Consider the following 26,265-nt stretch of genomic DNA (forward strand, 5'->3'; position numbering starts at 1 on the left):
GACATTTGTGAGGTATGAAATATATGTATAACATACAGTATAGCAACGTTCTAACGCGTTCTCATATCTGTCCGTATAAGACAGAAACTAGTGCTCTAGGTTGTGTCTCCAATTTTTTTGCTAAATTTGCGCAGCAACGACCATTTTCTCAAAGATCTCCTCTGTATTTAGTTACTGACTTGGCTCCAGCAAAATGTATTCTATTGTGGAGACACAAAGCCCCAGCCATCGTTTTGTTAGTAACAAGCGCCTGTGAATCACATGATCGGTCAGCTGCTGCTCGGGAGTAGCTGTTCAAGCAATCATGGCGCTTCGCTGTTCCCCGACTCCACTGCCAGACTCGGTGGCCTCTGACATACAAAATATGAGGCAGCTCTCAGAGGAGGTAGGAATACGGAGACACAGGTGGAAGATGTAGGGAACAAACAGTGATAGAGACAACTAACATGTGATAGAATCAGCAAGAGGCAAATGGAGAGGGATGTAGTTTAATTGTTTAAGCAGCTGTAGTTATAACAGATAAGTGAATGTTGAGGTTGGTCATAGAGACAAGTGGCAGGTAAATGACAGTAGTAAAGTTGTGATAGCATGTGATGGAAAAATAGGTCATAATGCACAAATTAAATGAACAGAGAAATAGTGACCGTGGTGAATTTAGACAAGTGACAACAGAGATGTGACGATGCTATAGGACAGTAACAGACAGTTGAGAGTTGATGGAGACAAGTGATATTTGTAGGGGATGAATGCGGAGTGGTCACACCTAGACATTCCAAACAAATTACATTTGTCATTTGATTGACAGGATAGCAAGCAATATAAATGAACCATTTTTTAATTTGATGTCATTAAGGGAAGGTTATTCTACATATTACTATAGAATAAAAAAGCTTTAGCAGAATTATGCGATGAAATGACGTGTTTGCAAATCCATTCTGAAAACAAGAAAGTCAAAGTTTGTGCCATTCATGAGCACTTTTATCTTTAGAATAGTGCAGGTTTTCCATATCTCCTTGCTGGAGCACAGGTGTAGTCATTACTGAATGACACATTGTAACAGATCCACAGGTGGTCCTAATTATGTCACGTGTGAGCCGGACTGGGTTTGGGAAACCCTGGAATAGAGTGATTGTGGTAAAACCCGCTAAAACATGCCAATCTCTTTAGAAAAAGACATATAAAAATATGTTTAACAGTGCCATGTGATATATAGTTAAATATCTTTATTTCCTGGAGAAAGGTTTTAGGTTATTGTACTTAAGGATCTTTTGCCTTTCCATAAGTGTGTTTTATGGTGTTTATATTTCAAATTAACTTTATAACACTAACTTCACAATGAATGGAATTTTAAATTAGGGCTCATTTACTAACACTGGATTGGGGTGTATATTTTGTACTAAATCACAGAAACCAATGAGACATTTACTTTCAGTCTCTAATTTGCACTAGACTTAAAGTAGTTAATTGCTGAAGGGATATAATAAAATATAAATATAGGTATTCTGTTTATAATGTACTCTACAGGATTATCTGACTGACATTTTCTCTTCCACAGCAAGTTTCCCGACTTTGCAAAGTGATTTTTTCCTTTTTAAAAGAACAAAAAGAGGTAATACAGACACCAATCCCAATTTACACCTGAAGCCCACCATTCCCCACTATGGCCCCAAGAGTGAGCTTGGGGTATTGACTTATGTGAGGTGTTTCACTGTTTACTTGAACTTTTGTGTTGGTATATGTCCTCTAATTTAAAATGACCTCTATATTTGTCCAATACAAATATTAAGAGATGGACATATTAAAATATTCATGTGGCAACATTTTATGTAGCTTCTATAAGGATGTTGCTAAGCTTGCTAGCAGTGCCTTCTTTATTCTTATACCTATGGTGTTGTTTTTTGTGGTGGTTTCTAGGGGGCCTTTAATCTTTTTACATTTTTATAACATAGTAAAGGGGGAAATCTGAGGGGGGGATGAGGAAAGGAGGGAGTGAAGGTTTGGGGGAGGGGGGGGCAGGGGATTGCAGGCAGTTAACAAATAATTGGCAGTAAATATCCTTTTATTTCAGGTCTTAAGTAAATGTCTTAGAAATTGTGGGTAGTTTTTTTTTTTCTAGCACCAATTTTTTCTGTGTGCCCATTCTCTGCTTAGGTCCTTCCAAAGCGCTCCTGTCAATATTTTATTTGATATTCTCTCATAGTACAAATATTTTTGGGGCAAGGCCTAGTGGCATATGATATCCCTGGTGTTATTATAGCACCTATAATAACATCAGGCCCACCATATGCTACTAGGCATATGTGTATTGAAGGGAACTGTAGGCTCATCCAGTCCTTTTTTATTGAAATTTGTATCTCTTTCCATTTTCTTATAGGTAGATCAGTTCACTGCTCAACTGGAAGACTTTGTGAAACATAATGGAATCAGCTTGGGACCTTTGAAAAATATAGTAAGGAGTGTCCTGCTTATTCTAAATGGTGAGGATAGGACAGAAGACTAAATATTGGGAATAAGTTCCACTCTGAGTAGGTATTAGGATGTTGTATTGCACCAAAAACCTCACAAAGACAGTCAGGAAGTTTAACCAATCTTCATGATTTACCACCATACATAGAAAAAGTGGATACAAACAAACAAACAACCGTGGATACATGTGTTTAGTGAAAACAGAGCCGCTAGTAGCAACAATTAGATGTGGTCACCCAAATAACTACACTTTATTAATAATAGAAAAAAACATAATGCTCATATAAGGCACTTTTCAATATACTATATATATATATATATATATATATATATTAGTCTAAGATAATGTGTAATTTGATACAAAATAAGACCAAATATATTTAAACAAATTTCTTATTATACATATTATATACAATTGTTGGTAAACTCCTTTTAAAAATATCTGTATTAACAGTGAGTTTTTAGTTTCATCATCTCCGTGTTCATTAGGGAAAGGTGTAATGTAAGGAATAATGCACTTTATGCTTTACATTTTTATGGTTATTAGAAGTTACATCAGTGATGAATAACCTGTATACAATTTGGGGTTTGCTCTATTTCTGTAGTTTTCCGAACCAGAATGAAGTATGGGAGAGTGAGGGAAAGTGTATTTGTGGAGACTTCATAATATAGATAGGTAACTATCCATACATGAAAGGACTCCTACTTTGCATATAAATATTATCAAGTGTTTTACATATATTTATTTTGCACCCCAGAATATATTAATAGTCCATAAAAGAATAAAATTATTCTCAAATAGAGGCACTCTTGAAATCCAAAAATACAGTGACATTCTATTAAAAATCTAATCTTTATTTCTCCCCAATTAAATTTGAAATTCAGTTATGCCTTTATTATATATCTCTCCATGAAAAATAATTAAACCTGACACGATTAATTTGAAAAGAGTGAAAATAACATAAAAAAATTAATGAAATATATTGTGCAGGTCCATTTTAATTCTGCTATAAATATTCAAATTATCTGGAAAATAAGTATTTATTCATATTATTTATTACTATCTACAATTGTAATTTCAAATATATTTATGACTTGGAGGTGCTGTGTGTGTGTTCCAATAAAGTGCCTTCACACAGTTAAGGATTCAAAATTAAGGATACACTGCTTCAAACATATATATTTTTTTCTTTCTCGAATCAGATACACTGTTTAGCATTTTATATCCAATAGATGATATATGTGTGCTCAATTAAAGTGCGTTTTCAATTAAAGTATAGAAATAAAGTGTACATTGTTTCCATCATAGTTCAGTTTTTACTAGAAGGGGCTATAGTTGTATTAGTTATAATCTCAAATAAGATGTACAGTATAGGGATGTTTGAGATATTGCCTTTAAAGAAAATTGAGGCAGCAATTTATTTGTAAATATGCCCTAAGTCAATACAATTATTAACTGTGCTGGAAAAGTTTGTAATTTCTAGAAGATGTATGTGTATATATATATATATATATATATATATATATATATATATATATATATATATATATATATATATATATATATTGTATGACAGATTGATCTGGATCTTAATTTCCTCCTAGGTTGCTCTAATTGTGATTTAGAGTAATTATGTATATCTTGCAATGTTATTCAGTATTAATAGCACATATACATACATTTATTAATTTCTTAGTGATAGTAGTCAGCATTCAAATTTCAGAAGGGACTTAATGGGGAAAAAAAAGTGTTTCATAAATTAGAGAAAAAAAGTCATACATATTATATATAATTCAACAATACTGTAACAATAATGTCAGGTGCACACAGGATTTGTAGACTCAAGGCAGTCATCCTTATTTGATACTATCCAGGGTGGAGGCATAGGGGCGTATTCAATTGGCGGAAACGCCGAAAATCCCGCGGTCCGCGCACAATTACCGTTATTACGGTAATCGTGCAAGGAAAAACAGTTAATACAGGGAGCCGCGAGCTGAAATCCAGCTACATATTACCGTATTACCTGTACTGGTTTTTCCGCTGCGCGGAAAATCAACAATTGAATATGCCCCATAGAGTCTAATGTGGTGTAGGTTTTTGCCAAGGACCCCTGCAAGAAGGTATGGTCTTCCCTGCTGTCACACGCCGGTCGTTGACTTATCTAGCATATATCAGGTGTGACCGGCAGCTAGTAGGGACTCTGTCAGGAGATACTGAAGATGCAGCCAAAAAGTATCTCGTAAGTATAATGGATATCAGATGATATCAGCTAGACTCTTGAAGATGGTGATACCAAGAGTACACTTGATTGGTGTAAGTACAGTGCTTAAACTGGAAGGTGATGCAGATACCAGGAATATACTAGGATATGATGCAGTTACTAGGAGTATACCAAGACAGGAGCCAAACTGTCAGATGCTGGAACTACCTTGACATGAAGATCTGTCGTCATACTGCAGCACCAGCAAACTTAAATAATGCAAGGGGAAATTAGGAGGCATGGGGGCCAGGAACCAATGAGAGGAAGGCCAAGATTACAACTATCTGGCGTGCAAGCAGCACAGTGGCGGCCATCAGGACCAGGGGGAATTGGTGGCATACGAGAAGCATCCACTCAGCAGGGTGGATCCCAGAAAGTGTATTGAAAGGTCCGGCTCTTGACAGTACCTGTCCTCTTAAGGGTGGCCACAGAACACCTTAAAAATGTTTGTCGGGAAATCTCAGATGGAACCTATTTGAGTCTAGAACTTCGTACTTCTGTAGTATTTACCCAAGCACACACTTCTGGACCATAACCCTTCCAATCCACTAAAAATGTAAATTTCCCACAAGAAATTCTGGAATTAAGAATTTGTTAACCATCAAATTCATCCCCATGAGTCTTATTTATAAGAGAAGAAGTAGATGACAGGGAGAACTGATTTATAATCGGGGGCTCAAAGAGATATGAAGGGAATTGGCAATATTGAGATTTTTCATGTCATCAGACCAGATATCAGAAAATCTCTGCATAATGAATTCACGGTAGGGACATCAGTAGCTCACAGGAAATACATTTTTGGCAGCAGAGGATGGAGGCCATCTACAATTAACATGGGAGTAGAGAATGATGTTTCTTAAAAGTGATTTTTGTGCCCAGGTAAGGAGGTCTACCCTGTTGTCTTTGTTGGCTGAAATATATATTCTAAGAAAAGTCTCCAGGTCCTGATTTGCCAGTTTGACCATTTCATTGGTGGGGATACGCAGTGGGGAAGTTGAGGCGGATGTTCAAAATTTCGCACAAAGACCTTCAAAATTTAAAGAGAATTTGCACCCCACAATCTGATACATTTTCTTGAGGGTATCCATGAAGTTTGAATATTTCCTTAATGTACAAGGTAGCCAAGTTAGAGACAGAAGGTAAATTGATCAGTGGAATGAAATGAACCATTTTTGGAAAACAGTTTACCACTACTCAAATAGTGTTATACTGTCTGCTGGGAGGGGGATTGGTAATAAAATCCATGTCAATATGGGATCATGGTCTCACAGAAATAGGAAATGCAGGGGACCAAATGGTGCTTAACGAGGAATGGTGCTACCTGGTGCACAGGTAGAGCATGCAGAAATAAAAATGTTGATGTCTTGGTGAAGGGTCGGCACCCAATAGTTCTGAGAGAGGATTTCCTCAGCTTTCCGAGAACTGGTATGTCCAGAAAGGCAAAAAGAGTAAGCCCAATGAAGAAGCTGCCTTTGGAGCTTGGGTAAAACAAAGATTTTGCCCCTAGGGTGAGTGATAGAAGTGGCAAGTAGACATTTAGGATCTACTGAGGCAAAATTCAACCATAAAAGAACAAGATAAAGCCTAAGCTTTTTAAATTTAGTCCAATGGATAAAAGTTATATGACGATTTCAACTTGTTAAATAAAAAATTACATACCAATGGGCCTTGTAAGGATTGTAACACTGGGCCGTTTTTGAAGGTATAGTAGATTTTTATGATCAGTAAAAATTGTCACAGGAACAAGGATCACTAGAGAGAATACGGCCATTCTTCGAGGGCAAATTTTATGACCAAGAGTTCTTTGTCTCTGATAGCATAGTTTCCTGGAATGAACTTGCCTGAATGGAAGTTGCAAGGGTGGATCTCTGAGAAAGAATAGCACCTACTTCATTGGAAGATGCATCTACTTCTAGACGAGAGGTTGTGATGTGTCCAGTTGCTTGAGATTTGTTGCCAAAGAGAGCACCTGTTTCAGAGAATGGAAAGCTTTGCAAGAAACAGCAGTCCAATTTTTGGTGTATGACACCTTATGAGTACAAGAAATGATGGGAGCTTCCAAGGGGATGTACCTACAGATAATTTGCCAATAATAGCAAATCCAAGGGAGGCCAGTCGTGAACAGTTCTGACTTTTTCTGGGTCCTTCTGTAAACCTGATAACATGTTTTCGGAGATGAGAAAACACTTCTGCCATATGGATTTGATGAGCAATGTCATCCAAATAAGCCACAGCCCAGATTGGGTTGAATTTTATTTGGATGACAATGATAGGGCATATCATTGCTACTGATGAAACTCTGAAATTTCATTGGCACATTACATAATCCAAATGACATCACCAGGTAATCATAATAGCCATCTTGGGTTTTAAAAGCAATTTTACACCCTTTAGCGTGTATGGATGAAATATTAGGCTCCATGAAGATCTCACTTTTTGAATTTGAGGCTTCTTTTATACGATCACATAATTTTGTAGTAAGAGGAAGAGGTTAACAATTCTTTTTTGGTCACAGAGTTATGCCTACGGTACTATATACGTGGCTGAAAGTTCCATCTTTTTTTCTTTATGAAAAAAATCCTACACACAGGCAAAGAAGATGGTCTATTGACTCCACATTGTAATTTCTATTTAATGTAATAGGACATGGCTTGCATCTGAGGAAGAGAATGTTGATAGACACGACCACCAAGAATTTTTTTTTTCAGGGAGATCATTGATTGAACAGTCCCATATCCGTCCCTTATGCAAAGGAGTTGCAGAACTTCAGAGTGCTGTTTACTGAAGACGTCCTGAAAGCTCCACTATTGTGGTGGTATAGAATGACTAATTTAAGTGGACAGAGCTTATACTCCTAGACTGGCTGTAATCTTGCGGATACAATGGTTTTGACACAAGGATCCCCAGGCCAGGACTCAAGCAGAAGACCAGTATATGTGTGGTGAATGTAATTGAAGCCAGGGAAGACCCACAATGATAGGGCTAGTAGTATGAGGAAACACAAGAAATGTAACCGTCTCTTTATGCAGAGACCCACGCTGAAAGTTTAGAGGAGCAGTACAGGACTGAATAGTGCCACAATGAATGGTAATGCTGTCAATAGCAATCAAGAACACAGAAGACAAGCTCAGAAGGAATTAAGTTTCCTGCAGCTCTGAAGTACAAACATGCAGGAAGTGTCATAGATCCAGTAGGATAAATAAGGGCAACTGACAGAACAGTTCCCATGTTCCGGGAGAGTAGGAGAAAGATGGAGCCTAACTTAACCTCTCCTGAGCCAGTTTGATCCTGGCGTTTCCCGAACATTTAGGACGTATGGCAAGCAAATGACCCGATTCGACACAGTAAAGGCACAATTTATTTTTAAATCTACTTTTCCGTTCCTCAGAACAAATACTAAAACATCCAAGTTGCATTAGTTCTTCAGAAGATGACTGAGGAGAATGGAATCTAGTCGCCAACCTGATTTTCGTCCCTTTTCTTTTTCTTGGGATTGTTCCCAAAAGCAAATGTCCACACGATCATTCAAGGATTCATTATTCCCCCTTAATTAACTCAAAGTGCCAGAAGGCTGCTATAAGAAACCCATTGTTCCACTGCAGCTCAGAAGAAAGTGAGGGGAATTGCACTACATATCGATATACAGTCCAGGAGCCTTTGCGGAGGTGTAAAATGCTGGAACCAGTGGAAGAAATTCGCCCAGATTCAGCAAAAATTGTCTGAGAGGGGCTTATGAAAGCAGCACAAGTATATAGAATAGCATCATTACGTTCCCAGAAGGATATATTCAGTTGAATCCAAATGCAAAGTCTGATGTGTATTAACTGGAATAAACAATGATGGATGCCAATTACTTTTGTCATTTTCAAGTTATTTCAATGAAATCTATGGGTTCTTCGTTTTTTCCTGGAAAGGTACCCACAGATTTGTGCACATCTGTACATGTCTGCTTGGATCATAGACTTTTCAGGCACAACATTTATTATAATAGAGGGCATGCTTTAAATTAAAGTACTGCTTAAATTTTCTTGAACTTCAGCATCTCGAACGTTGTCGACGGTGATATAGCTATAGTGCAATCTAATGCAAACCAAATTAAGTTGGAAATAGTGTATCCTTCATTTGATACCTTGAAAGTGAATGCAGTATATTGGAACACGCTCTGCTGTGAGTCATAAAAACCTTGGATATTGCAATTGTGGAAAGGGGTAATTTAATAAGAATAAATGAATATTCATTTCCAGTAAGGGTCTATTTAAATATTTATTTTAGTTGGAGGAACCAACATGAGCTCTTTTGATTATTTTTTTTTAATCTTATTTTTGCTTTCTTGTAACTGATCACGTTATCTTTTAATATTTTGCAAAGATATATTTTATTTTAAGGGATTTTTTAATTTTAGGATTTTAATTATGAGAAATAGATGTGATTTTTATCAGAATGTCACTTTTTATATTTGTCTCTATTTCAGGATACTTTTTACTTTTTTGATGAGTTTTCACCTTATTTTGTGCCAACTGGTTGAATAATACATTAGAATGAATGGTAGTAAGAAAATCAGCTTGGTAAACATTGTGAGATTTTATATGGATTTGAGTATAAGCCAATGAACTAAGTTATATGAACAAAATAAAATAAATAAATAAACTAAGGAAGTTACATTGTGCAAAGTAGTGAGATGAGAATTGTAGTTTGTGGCTGTAGCAAATGAAAATTGTCCTTAGGTGTTCACTACTTGTTAAACTGTTTCAGTTAACTGTTATTTTTTTTCATCACCTTATTAGGAAATCGCTTACATAAAAATTCACAACTGCATCTCCCCCTCAGCAATAGCATTCCTACTAGACTGATTCTTAAAGCAGCACTACCACCTAGTAAAACATTTCACTAAGGTATCCCTGCTTCTCCCAGCTGCAGCTGAAAACTGGTGAGGTGAGGGTGATCAGGAGGAAAAACAGCAACCCCCAGGGCTCCTGTTAGAGGGAGACCCTAGTAAAATGTCAACCTAGGGGCTTGTGTAGCTTAAGATCTAATGAACTATTCATATCCCAAACTGAAAGCAAGTTCATTTGTAAATTTGGTTAACTTTTGAATTCTACCATATTCTGCCTGTCCTTTAATTCACTTTCACATTTATTTTCCATTTCATGGTAAATACATGTTACATATGAGTTTTATGCTTTGCCAATAAAACATATTGTTTTATATATTTTCAAATTAAAGAGCACTGTTACAGAATGAGAAAATGTACATGTCTTTATTACTTTATGTATGCAAATTGTCTTTAGCCCTTCCAAGCCCCCAAAAAACATGGATTTGTTTAACACCTTCTCCTTGGAAAACTACTCTTTAATCAAACATGCTCCCTATGTACAGCAAAGTTATGTGAATCTGATATTGAGCCTGCTCTGTGGTTCTCCGTCATTCTATAGTTCTACAGTAGGGCCCTGTTGAAGAGCTATGGGTGACTTGTAGTGCACTCAATCAAGTTTGAGCCAGCTCTTTGACTCTGCTAACGGCGGAATACCTATAGATGGGAGGGACAAGTTTAATTAGGACAACCCTTTTAAGCTGGCCACATATAGAGAAATTTGGTCATTAGACACAATTTCCATAGTTTTCAATAGGCTGGATCTCTAGGCGATATTGTCAGAAGTGCCATTCAGGAGTCGTGTTGAGCAATCAGATTGTACTGTGCATCTGGCCACTTTGCGCTCCCCTCTGCTACCAGGTTTGGCTATAACCACACACAGGCCAATAGATTTAGTATACAATACCAATTTATCACCCTGAGAATGATCCAACTAGCTACTTGTGATACACTGTGTAGCAGAATTTTTTTTACAATGGTGCTAGTGAAGGAGAACAGTTTTTTGTTTTTTTTTTTCGTTTTTTTTAATGTTCTTCTGTGCTGTACATATGTGCTCCCAAGAAGCTTCCATAAAGTAAGATAAGTGGGTTTTGCTGCAAAACATTATTTGTTCCATAATGTAATTTACCAAGGTTGATGATATCTGTTATATCAGTACAGTTTACAAAAGATAAGTTTTGTTTATTTGTCCTCTGTTTTTGATTGGACTGTAACAAGAGCCCCATCGCTGATTTACTTTTTCCGTTCAAGGTGCATTGAAAAGGAATTTGAAGTCCGAGGAACTGCGAGCTGACTTGATTGTCCTAGGTGAGATTATTGTTACATGACTTATTTTTTTCTTTTTTTTTCTTAACCTCATTGCACTGACATGTTTCCTGATCTGTCTATTGTGTAACCTGCAGGGCTGGATGAGGAAAAAGCCGGATGTTTTGCAGATGAGGTGGGAACAAATGTTTCTTTAATACACCACTAGACAACCTGTAACTTGTCTCCCATGGTTGAGCTACAAGTTCAAACAGGAAATAAAGGCTGACTAAGCCTGCCCTGTTCTTTGGCAATAACTTTTTTTAAAAATCTTTTTATTTAATGTTTTAACAATATACACCGAGTACAGAGCTGTTATTTCAGGGGGTTACACGTTATAAAATATCAACATATCACAAAGTTGCAAAGCAGAACTATTAACAATTACATGGAGTTGTAACTACTTAAAGAAGAGCCACAGGGAGTAAATCATACAGAACATTCACTGTGCCTATTTTGTGGTTATAATTTGTTGGCTTTATTGAATAAAATGTAGTCATAAAACAGAATGTAACTGGAGGGCAAGGGGAGGGAGGGTGGGGAGGATGAGCTTAGGGGGAGGGGGTGTAAACAGTTTCCTGTAAAATGTTAGTCTTGTTTATTCATTGCCCGGGATTGGGGTGCTTTGATCATACAATTGGTCCCAAACAGAATTGTTTTCATTGTGTTATTCTTCAAGCTCGTGATGTATTCCATACTTGATATGAACCAAATATGGGTAATCTCTTCCTGTTGAGAGGGGACTCTCTGTCTTTATTTCAGCTTTGTGCTCTTAACAATACATTTTAAATGATTGTACTGGACTGGGAAAATAGATCCAAATATTATAGAAGGTTAACTACAAATATACTATGTATATTCTCCTGTCATCATGTTTTTTATAGGAAATGTAGCAGTTATTTTGATATTTCAGAAAGACTGAGATGAAGCAGCTATTTTGCTTCACCATATGTGTCTTTCAAAGTAGCTTGTTATTTGTAAAGTGCTTTTCTACAAAGTGGGGTCTTAGTGCATGTGGAACTATTTTGGGATGAGTGATGGGGGCTCCCACATGCCCTCTGACTCCGTTTGTCATAAAATGCCCTCCGACCCCCACAACTGAACAAATCCTACATGTACTCTGACACTCCCCCACATGCTATTCAGACCTCCCTGCATGCACCCAGCTTACCATTCAGACTTCCTCACATGCCACTCAAATCTCCTCACATATCCCTCCCCTGCATACCCCCAAGACCACCTCATATGACCCCACAGGCTCCTCAGCCCTCCCTCACATGCCACTCGCACCACCTCCACATGCCACTTAACCCCTCCCATACAGGTCTAAAATCACTTACCTGAACACCCGGAGGCAGCAGAGGAAGGAGGGTGAGCACATTGTGCAGTTATTCCTGCATCTCTTCCTTCCGTGACTGGTTGTGCTGCATGACCGCTGAAGTGTGCAGAGGAGGTCATGTGACGCAGAATCCGGCTGCTCCTGTTCAGGTTTATTCTCTGCCTTTTTACAAAGCAGAGAATAAGTCAGAGGCACAGAACTGAGTTGCCGCAGGTGAATGTTCACTGGGTTGCTGGCGGCCTACGACCCACATGTTGCTTTCACTGGTCTAAATGGTCTGTAACCCATAACAAACAATTCATCTTGTGCAGTGATGGGAGACCCGATACACTTCAGAGGCCGAATGGTGCAGCCCTCTTACCTTCAAAATGGCGGCAAATTACCCTTAATCTCTGTAATAAGTTACATTTAATCAAAGAAAGAGACCCATATCAGTAAGCATATTAAACAAGTGTTACAAGCTACAAAATTACAAATCTGTCAATAAAGCAGGAAGGAGCTGGGTGCCAAAGATGAAGGCTTGGAGGGCTGCATGAGGCCCAATGGCGGCCTGTTGCTCAAAGCAAATGTCTGCTTGCTATAAGTGACTACACTGTTCTGGCACAATTAGAAGGTGTCACTCTAATATGTCACATATTCCCTTCTGCCATAAAGGTAGACGAGAGCTTAGATCTTTGTTTAAAGTGAAACCATAATTTTTGTGTTTTTTTTTTTTTTGTTTGTTTTTATAATGTTTTTGGCTTTATCTTAAAAACTGGGGGTAGCTTAATGTTCATTATAATTGTGTTTGTTTTTTTTACTTCTGCTTAACTTTAGGGTTTACAAGCTTGTTTGTAACGAGATGGCAAGTTCCCGAAATATTCACATATCCATTTGTAACTGACCGCTGTGTGATAACCAAGTTAAATTTAAGCTTGAGTATTTTTATTTCAGTGGAGCTGTGATGCGGCTGTTCTCACACGTCTAGCAGTTGGACGCACTCTCAGTATTAACCAGCTGGTGGATATGGAGTGGAAGTTCGGAGGTGAGTGTCAATGGCAGATCTACTAGGACCATTCTCTTTGTACAAGTGTAATGATCGTCATTTTTCGTTGTAGTTACAGCAGCGAGCAGTGAACTGGAAAAAGCTGGAAGTATTTTTCTACAGGTATATCTTATACGTGTCAAATGTGAATAGGTCATTGCATTAAAAAGTTGTGTATTGGGTACACAACATAATAAAATATTTTTTATAACAATAAAAAATACTAATAGTAAAATAACCATGCAAAGCAACAAGACCTGTTGTGGATTTAATTATCAACAATATGTAAAGTATCTGTACTGAGCCTAGCGGTATAATGTTGGGCTATGTGGCACCAAAATAAGTGTGGTGTAGCCCTTCTAAAGAGCATCTGTTCTATACACACGGGGAAAGCAGCCGTTTAATGAGTTAAATGTGTACTCGTGACAATGCATTGATCGCTAATGATATCTCGGAGGAACATTATGACCATGATTCCTGATATCACTGATTGTTGATGAATTCATAGGCTGCGTTCTCATAAATATTGATGTAGCCAACACACCATCTACACTGTATTGTATGCAATATCTGTTCTTTAAAGTTGTCTGTACTTGGCTTTGTATTTGGTTGTTTTTGATGTGATAGAAAATATCTTTTGCATGTTATCTCTCAGCTGAAGATGGTTATTAAAAGAGGCCACCATCTGGAGCCAGTCTATGTAGGTGAGTTTGAGATGAGTGCAGACTTGTATATTAGTAAAATGTGTGCAAAAATAAAATGTATTCAAGAAAAAATCATAATGCTTGAGATTTCACAGTATGGTTGGTTGGCAACCTGCTGTCGGATGTCATATGTTGCTACAATATAGAGTGAGGTCGTGCTGTGTCAGAGTAGGACTATAGAAAGTGAGGTCACGCCCACTGTGCCACAGCAGGACTATAAAAAGTAAGTTCACGTCTGCCTTGGCAGAGTAGTACTACAGAAAGTGAGCTTGCGCCTGCCTTGGCAGAGTAGTACTATAGAAAGTGAGCTTACGCCTGCCTTGGCAGAGTAGTACTATAGAAAGCGGTACACTGTATTTAGTGTGATGAATTGGTGGTTGACTGAATGTTTCTCCATAGAACTGACCCTGCCCCAGTTCTACAGTTTCCTGCATGAGATGGAACGTGCCAAGAGCAGCCTGGAATGCTTCACGTGATGAGTCACCGCCACCGGTGTGGGGGGGGGGGGGGGCGGGGGGACTGTGTGTTTCTAAATTTTATCCATCTAGATCATCTTAGAATTTGAATATCATTGGTACAGGATGAGATCTTCCTGTACACTGACACTTGTCTGGTTAATGGTTGTTTATGGATAATTCATGTCATTCTAATCTGCAGACACAATTACATTGTACCCCAAATAAAATATTTTGTATATCTTGTGTGTTACACAACTCTGCTGTTCAATATTTATTAGAATTTAACAATATTCCCTTACTTCATAGGTTCACACCTTAAACTATAATGAAACATGACACAAATATTTTAATTTATAGCATATGATGTAGCTTATACGTCTCCCTATGCTGAAACATTAGTTGCTCAGTGACTGCTGATATATCTCTGTATGTGACACATCTGAAGTTACTGACTCAGCATTGTAGTGTGTATGTATGTGGATATGGAGATATATATAGATATATATATATATATATATATATATATATTAAATATAGAGACGGTGCGCACAAAAGTTAAAAGTTCAGTATTTGGTAGTGTAAATTCTTAATCGTTGTATAAGTCCACGATACTTTGAACACCAGCAGACCGTACTCTGCGCGTCATTCCCTTCAAACACCCGATCTCCACGGGGAAACAGCAACACACCTATAACATCAAAAAGACAGGGGCGCTTCCATGGTGTAAAATCCAAGTAAAATGTTTATTCCCAAAACATAAAACAGGTACGTGTAATTTTTATGTTTTGGGAATAAACATTTTACTTGGATTTTACACCATGGAAGCGCCCCTGTCTTTTTGATGTTATAGATATATATATATATGTATGTATGTATGTATGTATGTTAACCCGTGCATGATACTCATGCATTCTAGTCAAATCAAGCTACTTAAGGTGTTAAAAAAGGTTCTTGTCATGCATTTGGGGCTAGGCCAGGCCTCCTCAGGGGAAGAGCGTTACTTCCCGATGTAAGCGCCCTTTTTTAACGTGGTTTTGTCCACATGTCACCACCTCATCATTCTTCTCCATGACCTCATCCTTCATTTTCATCGCCACATCTATCCAGATGTCTATCCAGACACAGGGATCTCTCTCAGCGGTCCTGAGTATCACACTCCTCCCACTCTGTCACCCCTGGCAACCACCAACCACTCCCCACTGTCACCCCCGGCAACCACTCCCAACTGTCACTTCTCCTTCAAGAAATATATATATATTTTTTTTAAATCTTTATAAACACTTTTAACAATTAACAAATTAAATTAACAAATTAAAAACATCTTAGTATACAAAATATCAGCCCTTTCTGAATTTTTTTTTCCACACACACTAAGAATTTAGTATGTCAGTGTATAACTCCGCCCAGCAGGTGGCGCTGCAGCTTGGTTTTATTTTTTCCACACACAGACAGACTAACACACGCCACTAAGCATTTATATTATAGATATATATATATATATATATATATATATATATATATATATATATATATATATATATATTTATAATATATTAGGGTGATTCCATCTCCAATGGCCAATTTTGTTTTGTCATACTTAATCATTCATACCCATCGTTCAGTTCCACTTGGTATACTGACATTGAATCATAAATATTTTTTTATTCAGTGTATATTTTTAACTAGCACAATATGGTCAAAGTTTGATGTTATACGATTTTACACATTATCAGACTTAGTGACTTTGCCAATACACAATTTATGTTAAGAATATGCATTATAAATATTTATATTAATGCTGTATAATTGCAGGAACAAATAGAAGTGAACATTAATAACCTAATGCACTGCAGTCATGTCAGTGAGTAATAATATGAGAGATATTTATTGTTATTACCGTGTAATAAAGCTGCTCTCAGTTCTGAAACTTCAGGATGGAACCACAAAAACTATAGCTAAGGCAATGGTGGAAACCATAGATGAGTAGGGATTGCGGGAAAACATCCAGGGGCTATGTTTTGATACCAGAGCATCTAACACTCTAGTGAAAGGTGGAGTATCTGTGCTGCTGGAGTCTGAGATTGGCCGACCACTACTAAATTTGGTTTGTCGACATCACATTTCTGAAATAATGCTGGAAAAGGTCTTCAGTATCCATGATGTTTCTAAATCTCCAAACATGGAGCTTTACGTCCGCTTTCGAGACTTTTGGCCTAGAATCGATCAAGCTTCATTCAGCACAGCAATTGAAGATGAAAAGACATCAGCTGTGGTTGCTCCCTGGAAAGATGACATCATTAAGTTTGCAGTTGCTCATTTGGAGAAATTCCAACCGAGAGATGATTACCATGAGCTATTGGAACTCGCCATAATATCCTTGGGAGGCATTCCTCCACATGGAGTACATTTCGTATTTCCTGGAGCTATCCATCAGGCTCGCAGGATGGCCCGGGCCATTTACTCCATCAAGATGTGGCTGTTCCACAACCAGTACAATCCAACAGCAGCCAGGGTTCAGCGAGTCACGGAAGACTCGCGGGATATCGTAGTGTGGCAAAGTTTGGCATCATCTGCAGGAAGTTGTCTGTTCATTATTGCCATTTATGTGAGATACTGGTTCCAGAGCTCATCACCAACTGTAGCTCCAAGGAATGACCTTGCCTTGTTACATGCACTGTCTGTGTATCCAAACAAAGAAGTTGCAACGGTAGCCAAAAAGGCATTTAACAACCAACAATGGTATCTTTCAGAAATACTGGTCAGTTTGTTTCTTTAATGATGAAGTGTCAACAGAAAAAAGAAACAACTTATGGCTGCTGCTATCAAACACACAAATGGATCTGACAATCCTCTGAAACGTATTCCACCAGTTCTTCAGCCAGCAACAAATGGTTTACATAACTTCGTCACAAGATCAACGCTGAGTTTGATCAAAATTCTTGGTCTGACTGAGGAATTCTTGGAGTATGACCCGGCGGAATGCAAAACCTTGAATCATACCAAAACAATCAGAAGATTGCAGACTCGGTGAAGGTAGTAAAGGATCTTGCTGAGAGAGGTGTGGCGCTAATCCAAGAATTCAATGCTTCGATAACACGAAGCGAAGAACAGAAGCAGTACCTTTTGCAAGTTGTGGAGGAGCATTGCAGTAAGTTCTGCACGCCAACAAATACTGTTGCCATTAAGAGATCATTATTAAAGTGACTAACGTAAACTTGGTGATTGTTTAAAATATTTAAAGAAAAAAACATTAATATTTAATAAATTGGTTCAGATGAAGCAGCCAAATCAAGCAAGTTGAAAACAAGTTATTCACTATTATCAGCATTCTTAGACTTGTAGTGGAAATTTAGAGGTGCCAGTACAGAAAATGTAAGTGAATGGAATTTGATGGTTTTGCAATGAAGGCAGTAGGACAAGTGATGGTATTGCATACCAGCCCCGTTCCACCACTACAGAAAGTATAATGGGCATAGTTAAAAACACTCCCCCCACAATCAAACGATCTGTTTTATTTGTTTTGCATTAATGCAAACTGAGAAATATGTTTTCAGCCGCAGAGGGACGTATACTTTTATGATTGACTGCCTCATATTGTGCTGCTACACAACCCAGACGGGCAATAAGGAAGGAGAGACAAAAGGTGAGAAAAAAAAAGTTTTTGTCTTGCAACAGCCTGGATCCTGTTATAGACCAGAGGTACATCAATAGGAGTACAGACAAGGATGCTCATAATTCACAGAGAAATCACTTAATTCCTCTTTAAGTCAAAACAAAATGTTGTGATATTGTTTATCTTGTCCTTACTAGTCTAGTATACACTTAACATATTTGGTTCGGTGAAACAAACAACAGTGTCACTATGGCATAATTTCCTGCTTGGCATCTTTCCAGTAAAAGTAAACAAACTTGCACACAGCAACCTATGCATTTAGGAAAACATGTTTTTTTTATATTTTTATTCTTAGCTGGCGTCACAACACAGGGACCACAGGTAGAATGCCTTATTATTGTTTAAATGTGACGGGGCAGATCTTTTGGGCGTATTTTTAACAGCTACACCTTATTTAATGGGAATATTGTACCTCCAACTGCACGGACGAAACATCATCTTCTGCGACCCCAGAATAGACCTAAATCAGATACAGCAACCTGAAAAACATAACTGGTGTTGCTGGCTTGACAGGATTTACTAGAGGGGAATTTCAATGATAATAAGAGTTTATACTGCAGCCGATCTTACCATGCAATGAACATAACTAACTGTATATGAGTAATTTTTAAATGGCACTTACCTTTTGGCATCAGCCAGTGTTAACAATAATTATGTCTCTTATGTTCTCTCAGAGCTGCTATGTTTGAGGGTAAATGTGGAAGCCAGGTCCCTGTATTTGTGTCGGGTCGGGGGGGGGGGGGCTCTCTGTAGAATAAGACGAGCTGGGAGAAGGAATTCTGTAGCAGTATTACTATTATCCTGCACCTGTCCCACTTTGATTAATGTTCAGCTCTCATCTGACTCTGGGAATCAAACCTGCAAAGTGACTGCCTGTACTTACTCTGCATTATTGCACTGATGTCATCACAGCAACTACTTTTCTACTTGACACTTGTAAAGTAGGTAGAGCAGGCCATCTTCTGCACTGCGTTTTTGAATAAATACATAGATGTGACTGTATTTTACAGGCAGCAGTACAAGAGGAAGACTGGGTGAATTGAGGGTAATAAATCTATCTTCTATTCACTTACAAGACCTGGAAGGAGTTTCAATGGCTCTGCTCTCTGGAGGGGATAGGGCTCAGTCCAGAACAGGATAAGTAACAAATACATAAATAGTAATAAATATGTATTTAAAAGTTTTTACAAGTTTTACATTTGCTGTCTTAAGGACTATTTCAAACCATCTTAAACAGACTAGAATAGAATGTCTGTCACCATATAAAGTAGCGTATGTTTGGTGGTTTCCATCTTTACCTACAGTTTTAGGCCCATAAAATGCATTCTAAAATTTGCTGCTTTTATACATGTATTAGGACTATATTCTCTATACTTTTATACACTTCCAGTTCGTTATTCTCTTGCTTCCTTTGTATGGCAACATCAATCTGGGGCAGCACGTTGGCTAAGTGGTTAGCACTTCTGCCTCGCAGCGCTGGGGTCATGAGTTCAATTTCCGACCATGGCCTTATCTGTGTGGAGTTTTGTATGTTCTCCCTGTGTTTGTGTGGGTTTCCTCTGGGTGCTCCGGTTTCCTCCCACACGCCAAAAACATACTAGTAGGTTAATTGGCTGCTATCAAAATTGACCCTAGTCTCTCTATCTCTGTCTGTCTTTCTGTGTGTGTATGCTAGGGAATTTAGGCTGTAAGCTCCAATGGGGCAGGGACTGATGTGAATGAGTTCTCTGTACAGAGCTGCGGAATAAGTGGCGCTATATAAATAAATGGTGATGATGATGATGATCAATCTGTGCTATCTGTTCTTTTTGCCCATGTATATCAACATCCAGCAAGTGCTTACATGTTTAGCAATATAGTATTTGGTAATTACAACAAGCAAATAAAGGCATTCAAGCATAAAGCAAAAAAAATAGATCCATTGTTACAAGTTTAACTCCCTGGGCTCCAACTTGCTAAAATAGTCCTAAAGTTACTAATTATTTCTTGGGTGGGGTGTAGGGGTGGCGTGTGTCTCATTTCTGATAAAACATAGCTCTGACCAATTTTATGGGGCTCACTTATAAGCATTGTTCCTACTTGCATAAAAATGAATTGCGTACATCATGGCTAAGAGAATAATATTGGGGTTCGAGGAGTGCTCAATATCTCTGGCATGGGGAATGCAAGATTCTTAACTGACCCACTATTATGAACCCACTGACTGTTACTATCTTGGAACTGTTAAATGTGTCATGTATGGGAACCCAAAGAAAAAAATGATTGGTTTGGAAAGTTTCAATTGCTGGTGATGGGGCATGTGGACATCTCGCGCCTCTCCGCTCATTTTCCCTCGTGCTCTGTAGTGTTTCTAAAAGCCATACTGCAGTTTAATCAGGACTTGTTTTTTTTTTCTTTCTTACTTTATTCACAGACCACCATTTTACAACATTTGACAAAGGTAGGCAAAATGTCAAGAACACAAGTGTCTCTTAAATTATTAAACATATAATGTAATAAATGCAAACAAAATTTGACAAAATATAAATACATTGTCAGCCTAGAAAGTTGAAAGTAAGGTGCGCAGATACATTTTTTAATAATAAAATAGAGAACAAGAAAGAGGAACTAAGAAATGGGGACATTAGCACAGTTAGTGGGCTGTAATGAGAATTCTGCGTAACCATTCTCATCCATTTGTTGTCTGCCCATATGGCACATCCTGTATGGACAAAATAGTTGCAAAAGAAAAAGGAATGGAAACACATAAGGAACTTTCTTGTCACAGAGACTTAGATGGATACAAGAGAAAAGGATATAATTGTGTCCCCAATGTGAACTCACATGGCCTCCAGTGTGGAAAGTCTGGTACTCTTACTTCACAAACTAGTGTGTTTTACAAGAAGCTGAAACAGAAATGTTCACTCTGCCTGATGTATGGTAATGAGCACCTTGGTTGATGACGTTGATGGAGAAGCAGCATTATTTTCCTTGTTCCTTCCTGTTAAAGTGCATTGATCCAGATGTTTTTCAACCTGGACAGTAGTCCACCTGGGATAAGTGCAGATTCACTCTGGTGCATCTTTATATGTTGACCCAATCTGTTTCAGTGTAGTAGCGTGGCTGGTCTGGTTCCTTTCCCTGTGATCCGTAAACCTGTGCATGAAAATAAATTGCATATCGGATAAAAAATTAGTTGATCAATTGCAATTCAAGAGCAAAGGTACGGGAGGTGATGATGGTAGTCTCTCTACCCATAATTATCTTGTACGGCCCAGTTCTCCTATTTGGTTTTGATCTGATACTCATTAGGGCAATATATATGATATCTGGTCATTGTAATTCTGTTTCAGCATATATTTTGAATATTTTGTTTTTTCAAAAGAATCTGAAAAACAAAATGAGCCTTAGTTGGTAGCCTTAAAATGATAAACCATGACTTTGTTGTTTCCTGTTGTAAATCAGTTAGATGTGTGCATGAGTAACATGACTGAAGTACCGTGAATATTACATGGTGTAGTGTAGCTAATGTGAAAGGGGCTTAGAATGTATCTAGTAATAAACCATAATAGTTTAATGAGATTTAGGTGTGATATATGAAGGTTTGTGATAATAAGCAGTGTTTGGGTGCAATATAGACAATAATAGTTCAAAAGGCTCCTAGGCGCAATAATATGGACACAGAATGTCCACTTGTATATGTGAAGAATAAAAAGCAGTTTATTATAATAAACATACAACCTTATTTCAGAAAGAAATGTGGTCTGGACCATCAAGTTATAAATGCAATGATTATTGGAATTCAAAGATGAACACATTAAACATTCTATGGAACTGTATTGATGAGCACACACATAAATACTAGCTAGTAATAACTTGTCATCTACAAGCCATTCTAGTGATCAACAAATACATATTGCAATGCTTAATAGATAAAAGTTTGCACAAAAGAACAATAGTCCCAACAGTGCAAAAGTCCGTAAAAATACCGGATCACAGTAGTAAGAGAAATAACTATCCCAATGTTCCAAATTGGAAAGTCCTGGACCTAATTAGCTCTACATGAAGAGCTTGCAAATATCGGCAATCACAATAAAGACCAAGGCTGAATAGTCCGGGAAGAAAAGCATCAGGTGGCAGAAGCAGCAGCAATAATCCTGAGATTAAATTGTAGAATGATGTAATTCGGAGGAATACAATCCAACCTGATAATCTGGTCCTCTGTTAAATCCTTACCTTAGTCTGTTCAGTTTCGCATCTCTGATTGCATGCAATACTCTAAAACACTCGTCAGCTGGCCTTACCTTCTCACCGGTCTTTGTCGTGTCATTCCTGGTCTTGGAGCGCACGTTGGAAAACAGGCTTGGCAACGAACAGTGTACCGCTGTGTACTACTCACAATACAGTCTGATAGATGTCAAAGGTGTAAATGGTTCAGAAGTAGGATCCTATGTGTTTTGCCCTTATGGGCTTCCTCAGGGATTAATAAAAGCAAAGTCAGATTGAGATGGTACTTGTTCCTTATTATAAATGTTTCCAATTTGCATATCTGCTCAATGATTGGCTCTAGTCTTTGAATGGCAGTCTTAGGAACTGAATGAAGGTCTCTAATTGGTTCCAGTTAAGGGTGATGTAGAAAAAGTCCACAAGTGACAAAAGTGACAGGTACAGCAATTCCATAAAACTATAGCACTTATAAAAACAGAAATAAACATATGTTAACCAACCGGCAAAAGTACATATATAATCATTTTGGTTTATTTTTAGCAATAAATATATTCAGTCAAAAGCATAATCTAAGGCTGGGTGGAGTATATAGATGTCACAAAATTCTGTGTTATAAAAAGGTATTCAATTCAAAGTCTATATTTAGACCTCTTGGTGCAAGGGTTTTAAGACTAGATCCATGTGCTTCCTTCTGAGATATGTGTCTCATATAGTCACCCACTCGCCATGGATTACCAACTGTTTGGATACCTACAAAATTTTGCTTGGTAGGGTCATGGTTATGATACTTAAGAAAGTGGTCTGGCCTGATTCATTAAGGAAAGTAAAGCAAAAAAATGAAACTTTGAACCTTGGCAGAACAATGTTGTATTGGAGGGGAGGTAAATTTAAAATGTGTGGACAGATTTATAATTGGGGTAGAGCATATCCTAGATCAACTTTTAATGTCAGTGTAAAAATAAAGCTGTCAAGTATTTGCTTCCTACATGAAAAAACAGCCAATTTTTTCCTTATCTGAAAAACAATAAACTCATTTGCACCCCTTGCATTGCAACATAGTTTTGCCAAAGTTCAAAGTTACTCATTTTTTTGCTTTACTTTCCATAATGAATCGGGCCCTATGTGTGTTAAGCTAGTTTTTAATGTTTCTCTGATGTTCTGCGATTCTAATAGACAATTTCTTGATTGTCCTCCACACGTATTGCTTTCCTCAGGGGCACTCCAGCAGATAGACTATGCCAGATCTGTCACATGTAATCTTTTATATTAAAGCTTTCCCCAGTGACATTAGATGTAAAGGTTGTCACTGGTTTGGTGTCTCTGATCTAGCTGGTTTTACATGCCGCACATTTGTTACAATAAACGTAGCCTTTCGCCTTTTCATTTAACCAGATGCCATCCTTTTCTACCTTTTTAGGGAGAATGGTGCTTTTCACTATCCTGGTTTTCAGATTTTCAGCCCTTTTGTACACAAACCTGGGTTTGGGGGGGCAGGATTTTTGTTTATTCATTGTCACCCAGTAGAATATTCCAGTGTTTCCTAATTATATGTTCTACCTTCTTGGAATCTCTACTGAATTTGTTGATGAAGGGGAGATTTATTACACCTATGGAATTGGAGTCCACCTTCTGATCAGTTATTTTTTTTATTAAAAAGACTGTCCCTCTCTGGTGCAAATAGTTTTTTGCTGTTGTGTCTTCCTCATAGAATTTATTTAAAAAATCTCTCTTTAAGAATCCTAGCCTGACCTGACTAATCAATTGGTACTGTTCCTACTGTGCATTCGAATGTTGATTTTGTTATGTGGGTCACATAGGTCTGTTTTGTATTTGGTAGATACATAATGTGCTGGGTTAGTGGTGCCCTAAATTGAGCTTTTGAGTGAGGATTGTTGTCAGATTTTCCCCTCATCCTCCCTTATTATGTTAACCTTCCTCTCCTGTTTCCCCGTGTTTTTGTCTGTGTGTTTTATGTTAAGAGGTTATTATCAGCTATATGTATGGTTTGGTATATCTCTTTTCTATGTACTTGAGTCCATATTGGCCTGGTGCCATGATGCTATTTGTCCATTATCAATAGCCTACCATGCCATTTTGGTGAATCTGCATTTATAACCTGTTTGTGTATTAAAGCCCAATAAAAAATTATTTAAAAAAAAAAAAAAGAATCCTAGCCTGCTCATCATATTGTAGTAAGTCCGAGCAGTTGCATCTTAGTCTGGTATACTGTCCCCTAGGAATATTACTAAGCCGGTTCTTATAATGGCTACTAGATGTTGGTATAAAAGAATTGCAGTCAACCTGCTTAAAAAAGGTCTTAGATGCAAATTCACCATCCTTGACAAAAGTTTCCAAATCAAGGAATTCTACTTTCTGGCTCCTAATATTACTCATAAATACAATGTTTAAATTGTTGTACTTGATAAGTTCAACAAATTGGTTCAATTCTCGATCTCCCATCTAGATACAGAACACATCATCTTTGTATCAACAACATTTTAAAATTTTGCCAGAAAACGGGATGTTGCTCCAGACATCCAGTTCCTCCCAGTGGGTAACAAACAGGAAAGCGTAACTAGGCGTGAAAATCGCACCCATCGCAGTCCCGCAAACATGTCTGTAGTATTTACAACTGGACCAGAAATAGTTGTGATAAAGAACAAAATTGACCTGTTCTTGAGGGAGGTCTGATTATTTTTCTAATATGGCTCTTACATGGTTACAGCCCACTTGATGTTTTATTATGGTGTATAGAGATACCACATCGCACGTCATGAGAAACTAATTAGACTCCCATTTTATATCCTTTAGGATTTCAAGTAAATGACCGGTCTCCCTCATATAACTTTTCTGTTGCAACACCATGGGTTGTAAGTAACAATCTAGCTAGATATATTTGTAGTAAGGAAATGGAAGTAAGTAATTTGAAACGATTGGTCTACCTGGCGGATTTACAAGCTTTTTGTGGATCTTGGGCATTTGATAAATAACTGGAAGTCTTGGATTTTTTACACAAAAATATTGTTTTTCATTCTTGTTAAGAATATCTTTTAGTGCGGTTTGGTTCAAAAGCTTTTCTAGTTGCTTTTGGTAAGTGATAGTGGGATCTCCTACTAGGGCCTGATATGTGGTATTATTTAGTTGTCTCTCTAGCTCGGCTAAATCGCGCTACCGGAAAATTCGCAAAACCTACGGATTTCGGTTTCTCAACAAAGGGTGGAAGATGCATCATAATTGGGTAAGAACGCATATAGCTCTGTGCCTTGTTTTATCATCCTGATGCAAAACCGAATATCCGCTTTGATTAATCCAAGGGGCGCTGGTTAAAACTTAGGGACAAGAAAGAAAACTGTTTCTTTTTATTGTCATTTTATTGTTTGCATAGCACACGCATATATATATATTTCCCTGTATATTTGCCACATGTTTAAACAGTTGAATTGATAGTCCTGTTGTATTTTATATTGATGTGAATTGTTAAAACCTCTGAGAAGTTATTACAACCATTTGGGGAAAGTATTTTTCTGTGCAGAAAACAAGAGTGTATTTGAATTGTGAATTGAGCGATTGTAAAGACAAAGTAAAGTTGATGCCGTTTGCTGTTTGACGAACCAGGGTATAAACGATAACCGAGGAAAGGTATACAGAGAAGGTATACTGTGTTTACAAAAGCAGGGTAATTTTGTGACCAATCGCAATTGTAATCGCCTGGAATATAGATAGCTTAGTATCTGTATGCTACACAGTTGGACCGCACGTATTACATACATAACAAGTGATTGGTGGGAGAAAATACACTGGAAAGGCTGGTATTATTCAATATTTAGTGCTCCCAGTGGTAGAGTACTCAACAGGAACGTCACTGGAAAGGCGGGGTATTGCTATGCTGATATTCTCGTGCTACCAGATGAGCGTGACTGGGTTGGGGAAATCGCTGGGTATGTGGCAATCGCGTGTAT

The 26,265-nt window shown here is 37.8% G+C and overlaps 1 protein-coding gene across 3 annotated transcripts in view; it reads left to right on the forward strand.

Moving 5' to 3' along the window:
* The first annotated feature begins 242 nt into the window (after window positions 1-242).
* The window catches only part of COMMD7 (COMM domain containing 7), a 51,647-nt gene continuing 25,624 nt past the window's right edge, over window positions 243-26,265 (forward strand). The window contains exons 1-9 of one of the 3 annotated variants that reach the window (XM_075176511.1): window positions 243-385; window positions 1,556-1,609; window positions 2,375-2,477; window positions 10,849-10,905; window positions 11,001-11,038; window positions 13,175-13,265; window positions 13,339-13,388; window positions 13,921-13,969; window positions 14,369-14,461. In XM_075176511.1, coding sequence (XP_075032612.1) covers window positions 305-385; window positions 1,556-1,609; window positions 2,375-2,477; window positions 10,849-10,905; window positions 11,001-11,038; window positions 13,175-13,265; window positions 13,339-13,388; window positions 13,921-13,969; window positions 14,369-14,445 — 600 coding nt within the window. In that variant the 5' untranslated portion in view covers window positions 243-304 and the 3' untranslated portion in view covers window positions 14,446-14,461. Of the gene's footprint in view, window positions 386-1,555; window positions 1,610-2,374; window positions 2,478-10,848; window positions 10,906-11,000; window positions 11,039-13,174; window positions 13,266-13,338; window positions 13,389-13,920; window positions 13,970-14,368; window positions 14,683-26,265 lie in introns of those variants that run through there. The other 2 variants (XM_075176510.1, XM_075176512.1) reach the window with 2 other exon arrangements.

Source organism: Mixophyes fleayi, chromosome 6, assembly GCF_038048845.1.
Source record: "Mixophyes fleayi isolate aMixFle1 chromosome 6, aMixFle1.hap1, whole genome shotgun sequence".
Taxonomy (NCBI): Eukaryota; Metazoa; Chordata; class Amphibia; order Anura; family Limnodynastidae; genus Mixophyes; species Mixophyes fleayi.